This window comes from Aspergillus chevalieri, chromosome 1, assembly GCF_016861735.1.
Source record: "Aspergillus chevalieri M1 DNA, chromosome 1, nearly complete sequence".
NCBI classification, from domain to species: domain Eukaryota; kingdom Fungi; phylum Ascomycota; class Eurotiomycetes; order Eurotiales; family Aspergillaceae; genus Aspergillus; species Aspergillus chevalieri.
In genome coordinates, this window is record NC_057362.1 from 1969523 (window position 1) to 1982509 (window position 12987).

Here is a 12987-nt window from a genome sequence, read left to right on the forward strand (position 1 = left end):
ATAATATCCTGCTCCCTCAGTCACTTACTCACCTCCCTCATAGGAAAGCATCACACACCATGAAAGTCACCCTCCAACTGGGCCTCCTCGCCCTCCTGGGCACAACAATAACCGCCCTCCCAGCCCAATCCCAATCCTCCGCATCAACATCCCCATCCGCCGCTCCCCAACCCAAAACCACATCCCCCGGATGCGGAAAACATATCCCCCCCGGCCACTCCCCCGGCGACAGCTACCGCGCAAACATGATCTCCGACGACGGCCGCAACCGCTCGTACCTAATCCACCTGCCCTCCAACTATACAACCAACAGGCCGGCGCCCGTGGTGATTGCCTTCCACGGCCGCGGCAAAGACCCCGAGTACATGGAGAAGTTGTCGCAGTTTAGCAATGAGGATTTCAACCCGGATGCGATTGCGGTTTACCCGCAGGCTATTGTCGATGTACTCCATTTACCCCTTCCATCAATTTAGATGAAATCTTTTAAGACGAAGATGAAGAAGCTAATGCGGCAACAGGACTACTGGCACGTAACGTCCGGCCCGAACGATATCTCCTTCACCCTACAACTAATCACCCACCTCGAGAAAAACTACTGCATCGACCCCACCCGCGTCTACGCCTCGGGCAAGTCTAACGGCGGCGGCTTCACCAACGACCTCGCCTGCGACCCCGTCGCCTCCACCCGCATCGCCGCCTTCGCCCCCGTCTCCGGCGGGTACTACCAGAACCTAACCTCTTCAGAAGACGAATGTGACCCGAGTAGTGTGGAAATCCAGTGCAATCCGGGACGTAGCCGGGTGCCGATTCTGGAATTCCATGGGACGGCTGATACGACGATCCCGTATGCGGGAGGGGCGAGGCATGGGTTTTGTTTGCCGACGGTGTCGCATGCGTTGCGGCAGTGGGCTGATCGGGATGGGTTGGGGACTAGTAATAAGACGGAGGAGTTGTGGGGTGGACATGTGCAGAAGTATGAGTTTGGCAGTGGGGAGTTGCAGGGAGTCGTTACGCATTATCGGATTGATGGCTGGAAGCATGTGTGGCCGAGTAAGCATGGGAACTATGATAGTTCCAAAGGGACGTACTTCGATGCCGCGCCGGTTATCATGAAGTTCTTCAAGAGGTGGTCGCTGTGAGCAACTAGACTGACGGGTGTATGAGTGGTTTGTATAATTAGACTGTCATTAGACTATAGAGACATACAGGTTTGGGACTTTACGTTTTATATTCCAGGTATCTTAGGTAGGTCACGTCTGTGTTGACCGGGTTTTAATCCTTATGTCCATGCTAGAGCCATCCATTCGAGTCATGGTCTACTGACATAGAATAAACCTACGCCTAAGGGAAAGGTTGAGAGTAATACACATTAGACTGAATTAAATTATCCGTCAGAGCCTATGCATATAAATATCCAACCTCGCCTACCGGTACCACCCATTCAAATCACCCAAGCATTCTGCCACCGTAACAGCTAAACAAGTCAGTCAGCACGGAACAACCGCAAAGAGAGAGGATGTTACTCACGAGTCAACCCCCTAGCCTTAATCTCATTCAACATAGCCTGCGCCAGAGTATACACCGTCTGCTCATGCACATCATGCGACAAAACGATATTACCTCCAGCATTCAACTCAGCGTTGAACTTGTTCACACTGTTGGCAATCAAACTGGGGTCATCATTCTCGTAATCCTTCGTGTCGATGCTGCAGCTGATAACATGGTACCCGAGATCTGCCAAAGCACCCAGCACGACGTCGTTAGTAGCAAGATACGGCGGCCTCATGTAGGCGGGCTTGACGCCGACGATTTCCTGAAACGCATTCTCAAGCTGGGTCATCTGCGACACGATGCCGTTGTAGTCGAGCGAGGTGAGGTAGGGGTGGCTCCATCTACATCCATGGTTAGCATCCATCAGATAAACCTACACGAAAGGTTGGGAAAACGCACGTATGAGACGCAATCTGATGTCCCTCATTATGCATCCGCTGGACAACCTCCGCGTAGTCATAGATATTCCCCATATTCTGTCCATTAAGGAAGAACGTCGCTGGGGCTCCGTTCTGGCTAAGGAGCTCGAGGAGATCGGCAGTGTACTGGAACGGCCCGTCATCGAAGGTAAGGGCTATCGTACCGGGGGTCGTGCATCGATCGATGACGGCACCGACGGCGACAGCAGTCTTGGCTGTGGCGCTCGACGCGGCTTGAGAGGCAATGGGTGCAGGTGCTGCGGTGGTAATAGAGGCAGCGAAGAGAGCGTAGGCGTAGGCCGGGAGATAGCGAAGGGAAACCATTTTGAGGGTTTGTAGTAAGAATGGATAACGATGAGTAGTTTTAGGGTGTAGGAATAGTAATTATGAGACTGACGAACGAGAGCGAGGTAAAAAATGGTATATAGAGGAGATCGTAGGAGGTTGGCGAGGGAAAAAAAAAAAAAAGAAGAGGAGGAGGGAGAGAGGGTCAAGACATTTTGTATGCAGGGCCAGCACAAGCTGCTTTCCCGATACGGCAGGTACGCTGGACAAACTCAACACACACCGATTAGGAAACAGGGACCGAAGACCTTAGGTGCAGCTGCAGTCAGCATGCATTCGGGTTGTGCCGGGGCAGAACAATTGGACGTGTCGAGAGGTTGGTCATTCTTGCTTGTTTGTCACTATGCTTATCTCTATGCTTATTCTGCAGGCCAAGTAGGCCAAGGAGGCCAAGAGGAACGGAAAAACTCCATCCAACCGGCGAGAGACACATGGTCAACAGGGAGAGACCTGACATCGTATCCGTGTTGAAGTACGCAGTACGGAGCAGCTGCTCTCGTATTCAGGTCACCGCCGATCACATCCGATGTCACATCGGGGAAAAGAGCGCGCATTAGTCTCATAGAACACATTCATTCCAGGACAAACGACCATAAGTAGACACATATCCTGCCGCATCAACTGCCGGAATAAGATTAATATACATTGAAGGTACATGAGCCAAGATCGAATCGCTTTCCAAGCCCGCTCCACGTTTTCTCAATAGAAATAGCATCAAGAAGAATTGTAAAGGAATATTGAAGCAGAAAACGCGGAGAAACTAAGCCCTTCGAGTGATCTTCTTCGTGGAACGTCTGTTCTCCTTCTCCTTCTCGCGATCGAGGTATTTGCGCTGCTCGTCTGCAGTCATACCACGGAGGATACGCTCCCGCTCTTCCTTCTTCTGCTTCTCCGCAGCGAGCTTGCGTTCCTCAGCTTTCTCTTCTTCGTCGGCACGGCGGAGCTTCTTGATTTCGGCATCACGAACGTTCCGGACCTTGCGCATCACCTCGGCACGGAAGTGCGCAGATGCAACGAGTTTGTCAGCGAAACCGAGGAATTGCTGGAAGAGCGGCAGAGTACTGGCGTAGGCATCGGAGGCGGAGGGAATATTCATCGAAAGGCTAATACGCTTCCTGGGAGCGGTTTCCTCGATCCTAGAGTTATTAGACTTTGTGTGCATGGTTTGCTGGAAAGTGGCACTTACTTCATCGGCTTGTCAGTGGGCTGGTCAGTAACAATCAAGTACTCAAACTCATGGCCCGCCTGCTCGATGGCCTTGATCAGCTCGGGAGTGAGAAGCGCCTCAGTAATCTCAGCACTCTCCGTCATCACAGTCACCCAGGGAGGCAACTTGGCGTTATCCTTGGTAAAAGTGATCGAAGCGTCGTAGCGGTCCTGACGGAACTTGCGCATACAACTCTTGTGCACAATAGCCCAAATAAATCCATCATAAGCCGAGTTGTTAACCTTCAAAGACGACGGATCCTTAGCGGGAACGGGAACCAGCTCCTTCTCCTTGCCATCGAATGCATACGAAGTGGCCTCGATCTTCTCAGCAGGGGCAGGCCAGCTCTCCCAGAAGAAGCTGAACGCATAGTCCATCCAGTAGGTCACCGGGTTGTACCGCTTAGGCAGCTTAACCGAGATATCAACAAAGGCAACATTCTGCCGACCCGTAGCGTAAGAGATGAACTCCTGAGGAGATTTTTCTTTGAGCAAGCTGTCTGCAGAAGCCAATTCGGGAGTCGCAGCCCCTTGGAGGCCACCGAATCCGACCACCGCAAATTCATTTCGGAGAGCAGTCGCGTGAGCCTTAGCCCATTCCTTGGCCTTGCGTCGGTTCTTCCGCGTACCCCAGAGGTGGAAAGCGACGATTAGGATGATAAAGGGCAGGACCATCGCTTCCTGCATGAAGTCCTTGGGCGATGTCCGCTCCCACACCCGGTACCATGCCGTGTAGGGAACGGTAGCTCCATCGCTCGGCGAAGCAGCTGGTGTCGACGACGAACCGAGGATAGAGGCAGGAGAGGGCTGAGGAGCCTCGACAAAGTCCGCGAATTCTATACAACAACAGTATTAGACGAGACCAGTAATTGCAGCCATCGCAAAAAGAGTCGGAGTTGAACTCCGGACAGATAGCTTACCATCGTCGGGCTTGACCGCACCGGACGACTCGGCGCCGCCAAACACATTCTTGAGAATGCCAGACATTGTGAGAGTGGAGGAAGTATAATTAGCACTAGAGACAACCTCCGATAACTGGCGACGTGGCGGGTGCAAGAAGGAGAGGAAGCCAAGTTCGCGGAGATGAAGACGGAACGTGGACGTTGGCAGAATGGCAGGCGGTGGAGCCAAGCTTAAGCGGCCGAACCATGGGGTGTTATTTACACTGCCGTTTAGGGTAACCTACACTACGATAGCTTTTATTAGGATTCGAGCCAGGCATTGCTCAATTTTTCAAGACATTTCGACAATCTTCAAGGCACTTGAATGTATAACATGCATAGGAAAGGTGAGTTGTCTATACTAGTCGGATGCAGCCACATATTCCGCATATTCTGAAGTGCATTGATTTGGTCTCACACCATCGGCAGTTGGCCGAAAAAACGAAGAAAAATCTCCGGATCATGTATGCTGTTGAGATACCAGCAAGTATACTTGGAAAGACGTAATTGACGCTGGAAAGTGTGGATTTTATCTATATACCGAACGGACGCTTGGTCCTTCCCAGCTCCCAGTCCTACCCTGTCCAACCCAACATCCCATTCTATCGATCCCTATCAGACGATCGTATATAAGAAAACGGAAACAGGAGGAGTGACAAATGAGCGGTATCCTGCGCTGAAAGAGAGCAGTCGCTTGAAAAGAAATCAAAAGAGTAAACCACCATGCTAAAGCCCAAATCGAAACACCCATTTTAAAACCCGCTAGAAACACACTAGAATTCAACAATCGAGATTGATGAAAGAAAATGAAAGAGAGGGAGAGGAGAAACAGGATATAACAACGCAAGTCGTAACGGTCGTGACAAACACCAGCTATCGCTCGCTGGAGGTAAAAATTGAACTTTTGGGCTCTATATCAAGCCAGAGAAGGAAAATCGAACGACGGGAAAGGTAAGATGTGTCGAGTGCTAAGCACTCACTGGCCATAAGCCGGTGGTGGTGTTTCTTCCGGTGGACCGTGGTCCCAGAATGAACCACAAGAGTTTGGTGCCATTAGTTTCTCGTCACGCATACGGCGTGCGATTTCACCCGCCAGTTTCTCGACCAAGACTTGGTCAACAATGCTACTACCGGTCGGGCTATCATGGGGAAATGGAAGGCCTGCCGCAGAAAGCTGGTGTGTAGGGCCCGAAGAGGGACCGGCTTCCTGGTGAGGTGCAGGGCGGACGCCCCCAACAGTCACACTCGCGTCGTCAGTCTTGAAGGTGTTCCGAGGAGGTTCAGAAGGCCCAGTTTGATCACGGAGGATTTCATTCGAGATGTCGCGGCGAGGCAAGGAGCGCGAGAGGCTCATACGACGTCTCTCGGGGATGGCGGGGAGGCGCTGGTCACTCTCAGGCGACAATGGCGGGGTAACCGGGTCGTCAGGCTGTTCATGGACGGCCGGCAGCGGAGCGGAACTAACTGAAGGAGCACTGGCGCTCTCCGTGTAGGTGATTTCGTCGCTCACGCTCGCGCTAGCGGAGTCGTCGGGTGTCGTTGGGCGATTACGGAGGTCGACCACGCGCTTCTTCCGCCTTCTGGCATGTGCTTTGGAATGACGACCGGCTCCCAAGCTCAGGCCATAGCTGCTAAAGGACTGAGTGGGTCCCGTGGGTGTCCTGCTTTGGGCTGAGATTGTACTCGCGTTGTCCAAGAAAGTCGACATGCTGCCAGTCTGCGACTGAGTTCTTGAGAGAGCGGGGCTTATTGGCGACATGACGCTGGCAGACAAATCGTTCTGATCGGATGATGTCCATGCACGGTATACGACTTGTTGAATCGACGGGGTAAAGAGTGACAGTGTGCGCTGGGAGTCCGTCAGAGTCGCCAGGCTAAGAAGGTTCTTCTGGGAGAACAGCGAGTGTGTTTCGACGGCTGAATCCAGCGATAACGACGCGATTTCCGACTCGTCCAATGCATTGCCTGATGAATCGACGGGATCTTGAGGCGGACTGGCAAGAGGATCGTGCCCAGGACCTTCAGTGGGAGTTGGGGTTGTATTCATCTGGTTCTGCATCTCCTCCTTTGCCCGATATTCCGGAACCCATAGCCGTAGCGATAGGCGATGGATAATAGCCGGCAGCTCGTCCATGAACAGTATGCGGAGTTGGGCCTCGATTTCCCGTTGCAAGAAGTCACGGACGAATGGGATCGAATCGAACGTGGAGGAGACCTTAAGCGACTCGAGCGGGTCATTTCGGAAGACGACGGTGATTCCTTTCTGCTTGGAGAAGACCAATATAACAAAACCGGAGAGTTTGAAATCGGAGAGGGTGATCTGTAAGGGAATAGTAAGGGGAGTCCTGTGGCATTCCAAACGAGACGAGTAAGCGAGGGGTCCCTCCATTGGCAAATGTACGACCAGTGTGAGACTGGTGAAACGGGCAGGCAACTTACGCTGCAGCCAGCGGTAGTGGCGATGCGAAGGATGGGCGTGTCATGAGATAGGTGTTGAGAGGATTCGCCTGGACTCTGGTCTTCAGCGTCAAAAAGGCGTCTCCGGTGTATGACATCTTGAAGATTCCTCGGAACCGATCCTCCGCCAAATCGCCGATCTCGAGAATTTCCAATTCGGGAGGGATCGAGCCCAAATTCAACTCGGTCACGATAATATCGTCGACGATAATCGGTGGTTTAGGCGATTTATTGAGAGCAGCAGTCAGAAGCTCTTGGGCACGAGTGTAGAAACTCGCGTCCGCCATGAGCGGCGACCAGTTGAAGTTGAACGCCATTGCCGAGCATTGAGGGTGTGTGCGGGTGTCGCTTCGTAGGAACAACGAGAACGGAGGAAAAGAATAGAAGAAATAAAAGAAGCGACGAGAAATGGGATTATTATAAAAAAAGAACAAAGACAAGAACAGCAGCAAGGAGCAAAGACAAGAAGAAGAAGGGAAATATGAAAGAGAAGCGCCGGGGCGAAGGAAAATCTTAGAGGGACGAAAAGCGAAGGCGAAGATTCCCGAGGGGGTCCAAAGGTGACTCGCGTGACGCAGATCAGCTGATACTGACTTACAGCCTATGATTTATGCTTGGCCCTTTTAATTATAGCTGTAATATTAGTGTGTTATTCCCAGTTATGCTCCCTCATTTGCTGCATTGTTCAGGGGCTCTGTGTTGTACTGCCTTTACTGGCTCTAGCAGTACTATTCCATTGTGGGAGCCCAAATAAAAAATTCAGAGCGGGAAGTGGGGTTACGTCACAGCCGGAATGTCGCCTCTAACTATGGTACGCCTCGCTTGTATACCGGTTAGCTAGGAATACTACTGGCTGCTCTGAATCTATTCTATTCTTCTCAATTGATCAATTGAACTGCAATTGATTCTCAAAATACACACCCTTTATCCTCAAAAGTACAACGTACACACTGGTTGCTGCCGTCGATCAAACAGGAAGCGCCCCTGAAATGTCCGATATACGGAGAATTCTTTACACCTGCTCACTATGGCAGGTATAAGCCCATCTCTTATTTCTCGCTTGTTCTTCAGGCCTTCCATGACTTCCGGTGTATCACTTTTCTCTGGGCTCGGTTTACAGAAAAGAATAGTGGTAGAATGACAGGAGGATCTTGGGCCCTGAATCGCTCAGCCTGGTGGATTGATGAGGATCGTCGAGATGAATGTCACTGATTCATTCTCTGTGCCTTGAATGGCTGGCAGACACATCGCGCTGAGTTGGAGGGGTATCTTTGACTCGATTCTGATATCACCAGCCACACCGCATCTATGACTCTTCGTTGACTAACAAACTGGAATAATGCTGGACAATGCTGGACAATGCTGGACAATGCTGGACAATGCTGGACAATGCTGGACAATGCTGGACAATGCTGGTATTCTGAAGTTATCAGTCTCGGACAGGAAGTAAGGAAACCCCCCGATATATGTGTTGGCATGCGCGGGCGCTGTGCTAGAAGCACGTCTTCCGTCCACCCCATGACACGATGCTTGGCCGCCCTCGTTTCGAGGAATCTGGCCGTCTGGGCAAGGTGCTCTTATCTATCAGCCTGGAAACTTCCGTAATGACGATAAAGTTGTCTTACATGTTTACGCATCGCATTAACACCAAAGGGGTTCCTGTGGAGTGCCTGATGCCTCCCTTGTACACTCTCGCGGGGTCATCACCAACCATGTGCTGCTAAAATAACGTGCCCAGACTAGATACAGAAGCATCGACGACCACCTGGAAGGATAACTGAACTGAATGGCGCTGTAAGATGCATTGCGACTTGGCTATTGCGTGACCTGGAGGTCGGTGTCAAAGCTACACAAGCTTGTCTACTCTAGGTCGTCTTTAAAGCTCGTATGTACCTGCCTGTCAAATGGCAAGAATAGACTTTTGCAGACTCAAAAATGGCCGATGTGCAGCAACGGCGGAAATGGTATCACATCAAGTGGTTTTCCGACGACGATACCAAGGAGGAACGACGTCTCATCCTGAAGCTCGATCTCTTGATCGTCCCTTATGCTTTTTTGGCATACTGGACGAAGTACATCGACCAGGCCAACATAAGTATGCAATACTTCCCATCCTAATGGATCCTGCTCACAATCTAGACAATGCCTATGTTTCCGGGGTCCAGACAGACCTGAACCTCCACGGAAATGAACTCGTCCAGCTGCAGACCATGTACACACTTGGTGCTGTGCTGGGCCAGATTCCCTTTGCCTATCTGTTCACCAAGTTCCCGATGTCATGGCTTATTCCGTTTCTCGATATTGCATGGGGCATTTTTACGCTGTTGCAATATCGGGTTACTTCATACTCGGAGCTAGCTGCGTATCGGTTTCTAGTTGGATGGTTCGAGGCAGCTTTCTTTCCAGGAATGCATTACATCTTTGGTAAGCTCGCTTCAAGTCATCAATCGAACAGCAGCTTACACGTTGCAGGAGCCTGGTATCGCGGCGATGAAATTGCCCGTCGAGGCGGCGTCTTCTATGTTGGACTCACACTAGGTACACTAACCGCAAGTTTGATCCAAGCCGGTGCTTCATCAAGACTCGATGGCGTCAATGGCCTCGCTGGCTGGCGATGGATGTATATCATTTGTGCCGTCATCACAATTCCCATTGGTATCCTCGGCTACTTCATCTTACCTGGCACCCCAGACAAGCCAAACAAGCTCATCTTGAAGGATCGCGACATTGAAGTTGCGCAGAATCGATTGAAGCGCGCTGGTCACGGTATCGCCGGCACATTCAAATGGAAGACGCCCATCGATATCCTGCGGAACTGGAAGTTCTGGGCATTCCTCTGGCTAGACATCTTCTTTTGGAACGCATGCTACAACACCAACGCCGGAGGTTACCTTCTCTGGCTGAAGAGTCTGGACAGATATTCCACCAGCAAAGTCAATGAACTGAACGCCATAGCCCCAGCACTGGGTATCTTTTACACCCTCTTCATATGCTTCGCATCCGACCTCGTCCTGGGCCCAGCCTGGGCCATCACAGTCGCGCACACCTGGAACATCGTCGGCCTAATCATCCTAGTCGTGTGGAAAGTCCCCGAATCCTCCCTTTGGTTCGCATTCGCGACGACATACTCATCTGTCGCCATGTCGAGTGTTCTGTACGGCTGGATGAATAGTGAACTCCGGTACTCACCCATCGTACGGGCTGTAGTCCTGGTGACTACCACCGTCATTGCCCAGTCTACGACTATCTGGACTCCTTTGCTGGTGTTCAAGACGGTTGAGGGGCCGCGGTTTACGAAGGGGTATTCGTTTGTGCTTGCGAATGCTATTTGTTTAATTTTGACGGCGCATCTTATTCGATATTTGACTACGCGGGAGGGGTAAGTGTTTACACTCCTGTATACTTGAAACTGACGTTTGCTAACTTATCACAGAAAAAGACGCAACAGCGAAATCGAGGGACAAGACTCCGTGGGGAGCGGAGAAGATGCTCAAGACCCGGAAGCTGTGAACTATACTGTTCATCCGAAATGAGTGCATCCAGAATCGTTTGTTTCATCTGAAAATTTATTTTTGTACTGAGTACATAAAATGGCTGTCATTACGGAGTAGCGTATTGAATCACTCTCTTTTCCTCTTTAAGACCTGAACATGTCCACACCCCCCATAAACTGTCATCACGCAATACACCCCATAATGATAGCATCCTCTTTATCTACAGCACCATCCAGACACACCCTTCGGCAGGAATCCGCGACCATAAATGACACCCATCCTTGCGCTTTCTGCGGGGATGATGGCGAATCGACACCCTTGTATCGACCTACTTCGTTTCTCGACAGTCCCTTATCACGCGACCTAAATTAACAATGGCGCATGCATATGTTATACGCGTGCAATGGATTAGTGAGGGGGTTTGATAAGATTGAAGTGGCATTTAAGTGAAGCTTTACTACCTGTGCCTATCTTTTGAGGGATCAGGAACGATATCAGGATTCCGAAAAGTAACCATGGGCGATATTGGAGCTACGACTAATGCTACCGCTGAGGCTAATGGCTACGAAGTGCCACAGCGGAAGAAGCAGATCCTGCTGAATGCTTTCGATATGTCAACCGTGGGGCATTTATCGCCTGGTCAGTGGAAAGTGAGCAACAATATTTTAACCTATCTCTATCCCCCAGACATTGACACTTTACAGAATCCCAATGACAAATCCGCGACGAAGCGCAAGCTTGATTACTGGATTGAATTGGCTCAGCTTCTCGAACGTGGTGGTATCAATGCCCTGTTCCTTGCTGATACGTACGGCGGCTATGATACCTACCAAGGAAAGCTGGATGAGTGTATTCGACGAGCAGCCCAGTGGCCTGTTACGGATCCTACCATTGTATGTTCTCCTCTTCTCCCGTGAGTGATTATAAGGGTACTGACTGTCTAGCCCATTTCCGCCATGGCAGCCGTGACCAAGAACCTGGCATTCGGTATCACGTCGTCGACATCGTTCGAACCACCATTCCTGCTGGCAAAGCGGTTCTCGACATTGGATCATTTGACGGGTGGTCGTGTTGGATGGAACATTGTTACGTCGTGGAAGAAGGCTGCGTTTAAGGCGATTGGCCTTGACAGCCCAATCGAGCACGATGAGAGATATGCTCAAGCAGATGAGTATCTGCGGGTTGTATACAAGTATGCACCAGCCCCTGACCAGCCAAAGAATGATACTTATTAGTACCTGATAGACTGTGGGAAGGCTCCTGGGCTCCCGACGCCCTCTCCCCCAACCCCGAAGCAGATTCCTACGTCGACCCCGACAAAGTCCGCACAATCGAGCACAAGGGCAAATACTTCAACCTCAATACCCGCCACATCGTCGACCCCTCACCCCAACGCACGCCCTTCCTCTTCCAAGCAGGCACCTCACCAGCAGGATCAAACTTCGCCGCCACCCACGCTGAAGCAGTCTTCGTCTCAAGCCACTCGCCAACGCTCCTCCGCAAGAAAATTGCCAACATCCGCAACCTAGCCGCGGAGAAGAACCGCGATCCGCAATCGGTCAAGTTCTTTGCGACATTTACACCTATCATCGCGGAAACGGATGAAGCGGCGTGGGCAAAGTACGAGGAACTCAAGAAATACGCTTCCATCGAAGGTGGCCTGGTGCTCTTCAGCGGCTGGACGGGCATCGACATCTCTCGCATCCCGCTGGACCAGGACATCACCGCCGCAGACTCCCTCGAAGCACACAAAGTAACATCCATCCTCGACGCCTTCACAACTACCTCCAAGGAGATCCCCAAATGGACACCTCGCGTTGTCGCGGAGCGCGCTTCGTTCGGCGGTCTGGGCCCACTGACCATCGGCAGTGCTGCGACCGTCGCAGACGAATTAGAACGCTGGTTCGAAGAGGGTGATCTTGATGGGTTTAATTTGGGATATGTGACTACGCCGGGGACGTTCGAGGAGGTTGTTGATCTGTTGGTGCCGGAGTTGAGGAGACGAGGTGTGTATCCGGGGCCGTTGCCGGAGGGGGAGCGGTTGACGGCTAGGGAGAAGGTGTATGGGAAGGGGCAGAGTGGGTTGAGGGAGGATCATGTGGGGAGTGGATATAAGTACGATAGTTATGAGGAGACTGTTGCGAAGGAGGGTGAGGTTAAGGAGGGGGCGTGATCTGTGTACAAAGCCCTATATTCGACATCTTCTGCAATGATGCTATGGCCTCCTTCTGTGAAGGCCTATATCTTATTTACCATAGCCAAAATTCTATCCAAATACCAGCCTTGCAGGGTCAGGTGCTGTTGGATCCCCAGAGCTTCTGTATCAAAATGAGGATTCTGATGATTTCTAGAGATTACTCAATCGACTTAACACAAGCGACATACAAACCAAGCAAGTCGGGCGACCTTTGACAAGCTACATGCAATCTTTGATGGGTTTCTTATAAGTATGATAAAACTATCCTATGGAAAAGGCATAGGTATACTTTACTTGCCTGGCGTATGGAAAAGGTACCCGAAATTTGTCACTGATATCAACCCTTTAGACCTGTTCACCACTGATCAGTCCCAGCC

General features: G+C 51.2%; 6 protein-coding genes across 6 annotated transcripts; 3 read left to right on the top strand and 3 right to left on the bottom strand.

The window, feature by feature from the left end:
* Positions 1–59: 59 nt before the first annotated feature.
* ACHE_10717S (alpha/beta hydrolase family esterase) lies at positions 60–1139 on the top strand (the record flags this gene model as incomplete). Its single annotated transcript, XM_043282375.1, has 2 exons — positions 60–443; positions 519–1139. The coding sequence occupies 2 exons, from the start codon at positions 60–62 to the stop codon at positions 1137–1139; spliced, it is 1005 nt and encodes a 334-aa protein (XP_043131837.1).
* Positions 1140–1424: 285 nt separating this feature from the next.
* On the bottom strand, positions 1425–2294 carry ACHE_10718A (chitin deacetylase; the record flags this gene model as incomplete). The annotated part of the gene is made up of 3 exons (XM_043282386.1): positions 1425–1474; positions 1528–1892; positions 1951–2294. The coding sequence occupies 3 exons, from the start codon at positions 2292–2294 to the stop codon at positions 1425–1427; spliced, it is 759 nt and encodes a 252-aa protein (XP_043131838.1).
* Positions 2295–3075: 781 nt separating this feature from the next.
* Positions 3076–4508, bottom strand: ACHE_10719A (CCDC47 family protein; the record flags this gene model as incomplete). The annotated part of the gene is made up of 3 exons (XM_043282397.1): positions 3076–3451; positions 3502–4357; positions 4442–4508. The coding sequence occupies 3 exons, from the start codon at positions 4506–4508 to the stop codon at positions 3076–3078; spliced, it is 1299 nt and encodes a 432-aa protein (XP_043131839.1).
* Positions 4509–5438: 930 nt separating this feature from the next.
* MDM34 (MDM34 family protein) lies at positions 5439–7236 on the bottom strand (the record flags this gene model as incomplete). Its single annotated transcript, XM_043282409.1, has 2 exons — positions 5439–6807; positions 6902–7236. 2 exons carry the CDS (start codon positions 7234–7236, stop codon positions 5439–5441), a joined length of 1704 nt encoding a protein of 567 aa, XP_043131840.1.
* Positions 7237–8823: 1587 nt separating this feature from the next.
* On the top strand, positions 8824–10452 carry SEO1 (MFS transporter (Seo1); the record flags this gene model as incomplete). The annotated part of the gene is made up of 3 exons (XM_043282420.1): positions 8824–9343; positions 9392–10298; positions 10353–10452. 3 exons carry the CDS (start codon positions 8824–8826, stop codon positions 10450–10452), a joined length of 1527 nt encoding a protein of 508 aa, XP_043131841.1.
* A 476-nt stretch (positions 10453–10928) lies between these two features.
* Positions 10929–12586, top strand: ACHE_10722S (xenobiotic compound monooxygenase, DszA family; the record flags this gene model as incomplete). The annotated part of the gene is made up of 4 exons (XM_043282431.1): positions 10929–11063; positions 11118–11306; positions 11358–11605; positions 11659–12586. The coding sequence occupies 4 exons, from the start codon at positions 10929–10931 to the stop codon at positions 12584–12586; spliced, it is 1500 nt and encodes a 499-aa protein (XP_043131842.1).
* Positions 12587–12987: the final 401 nt, after the last annotated feature.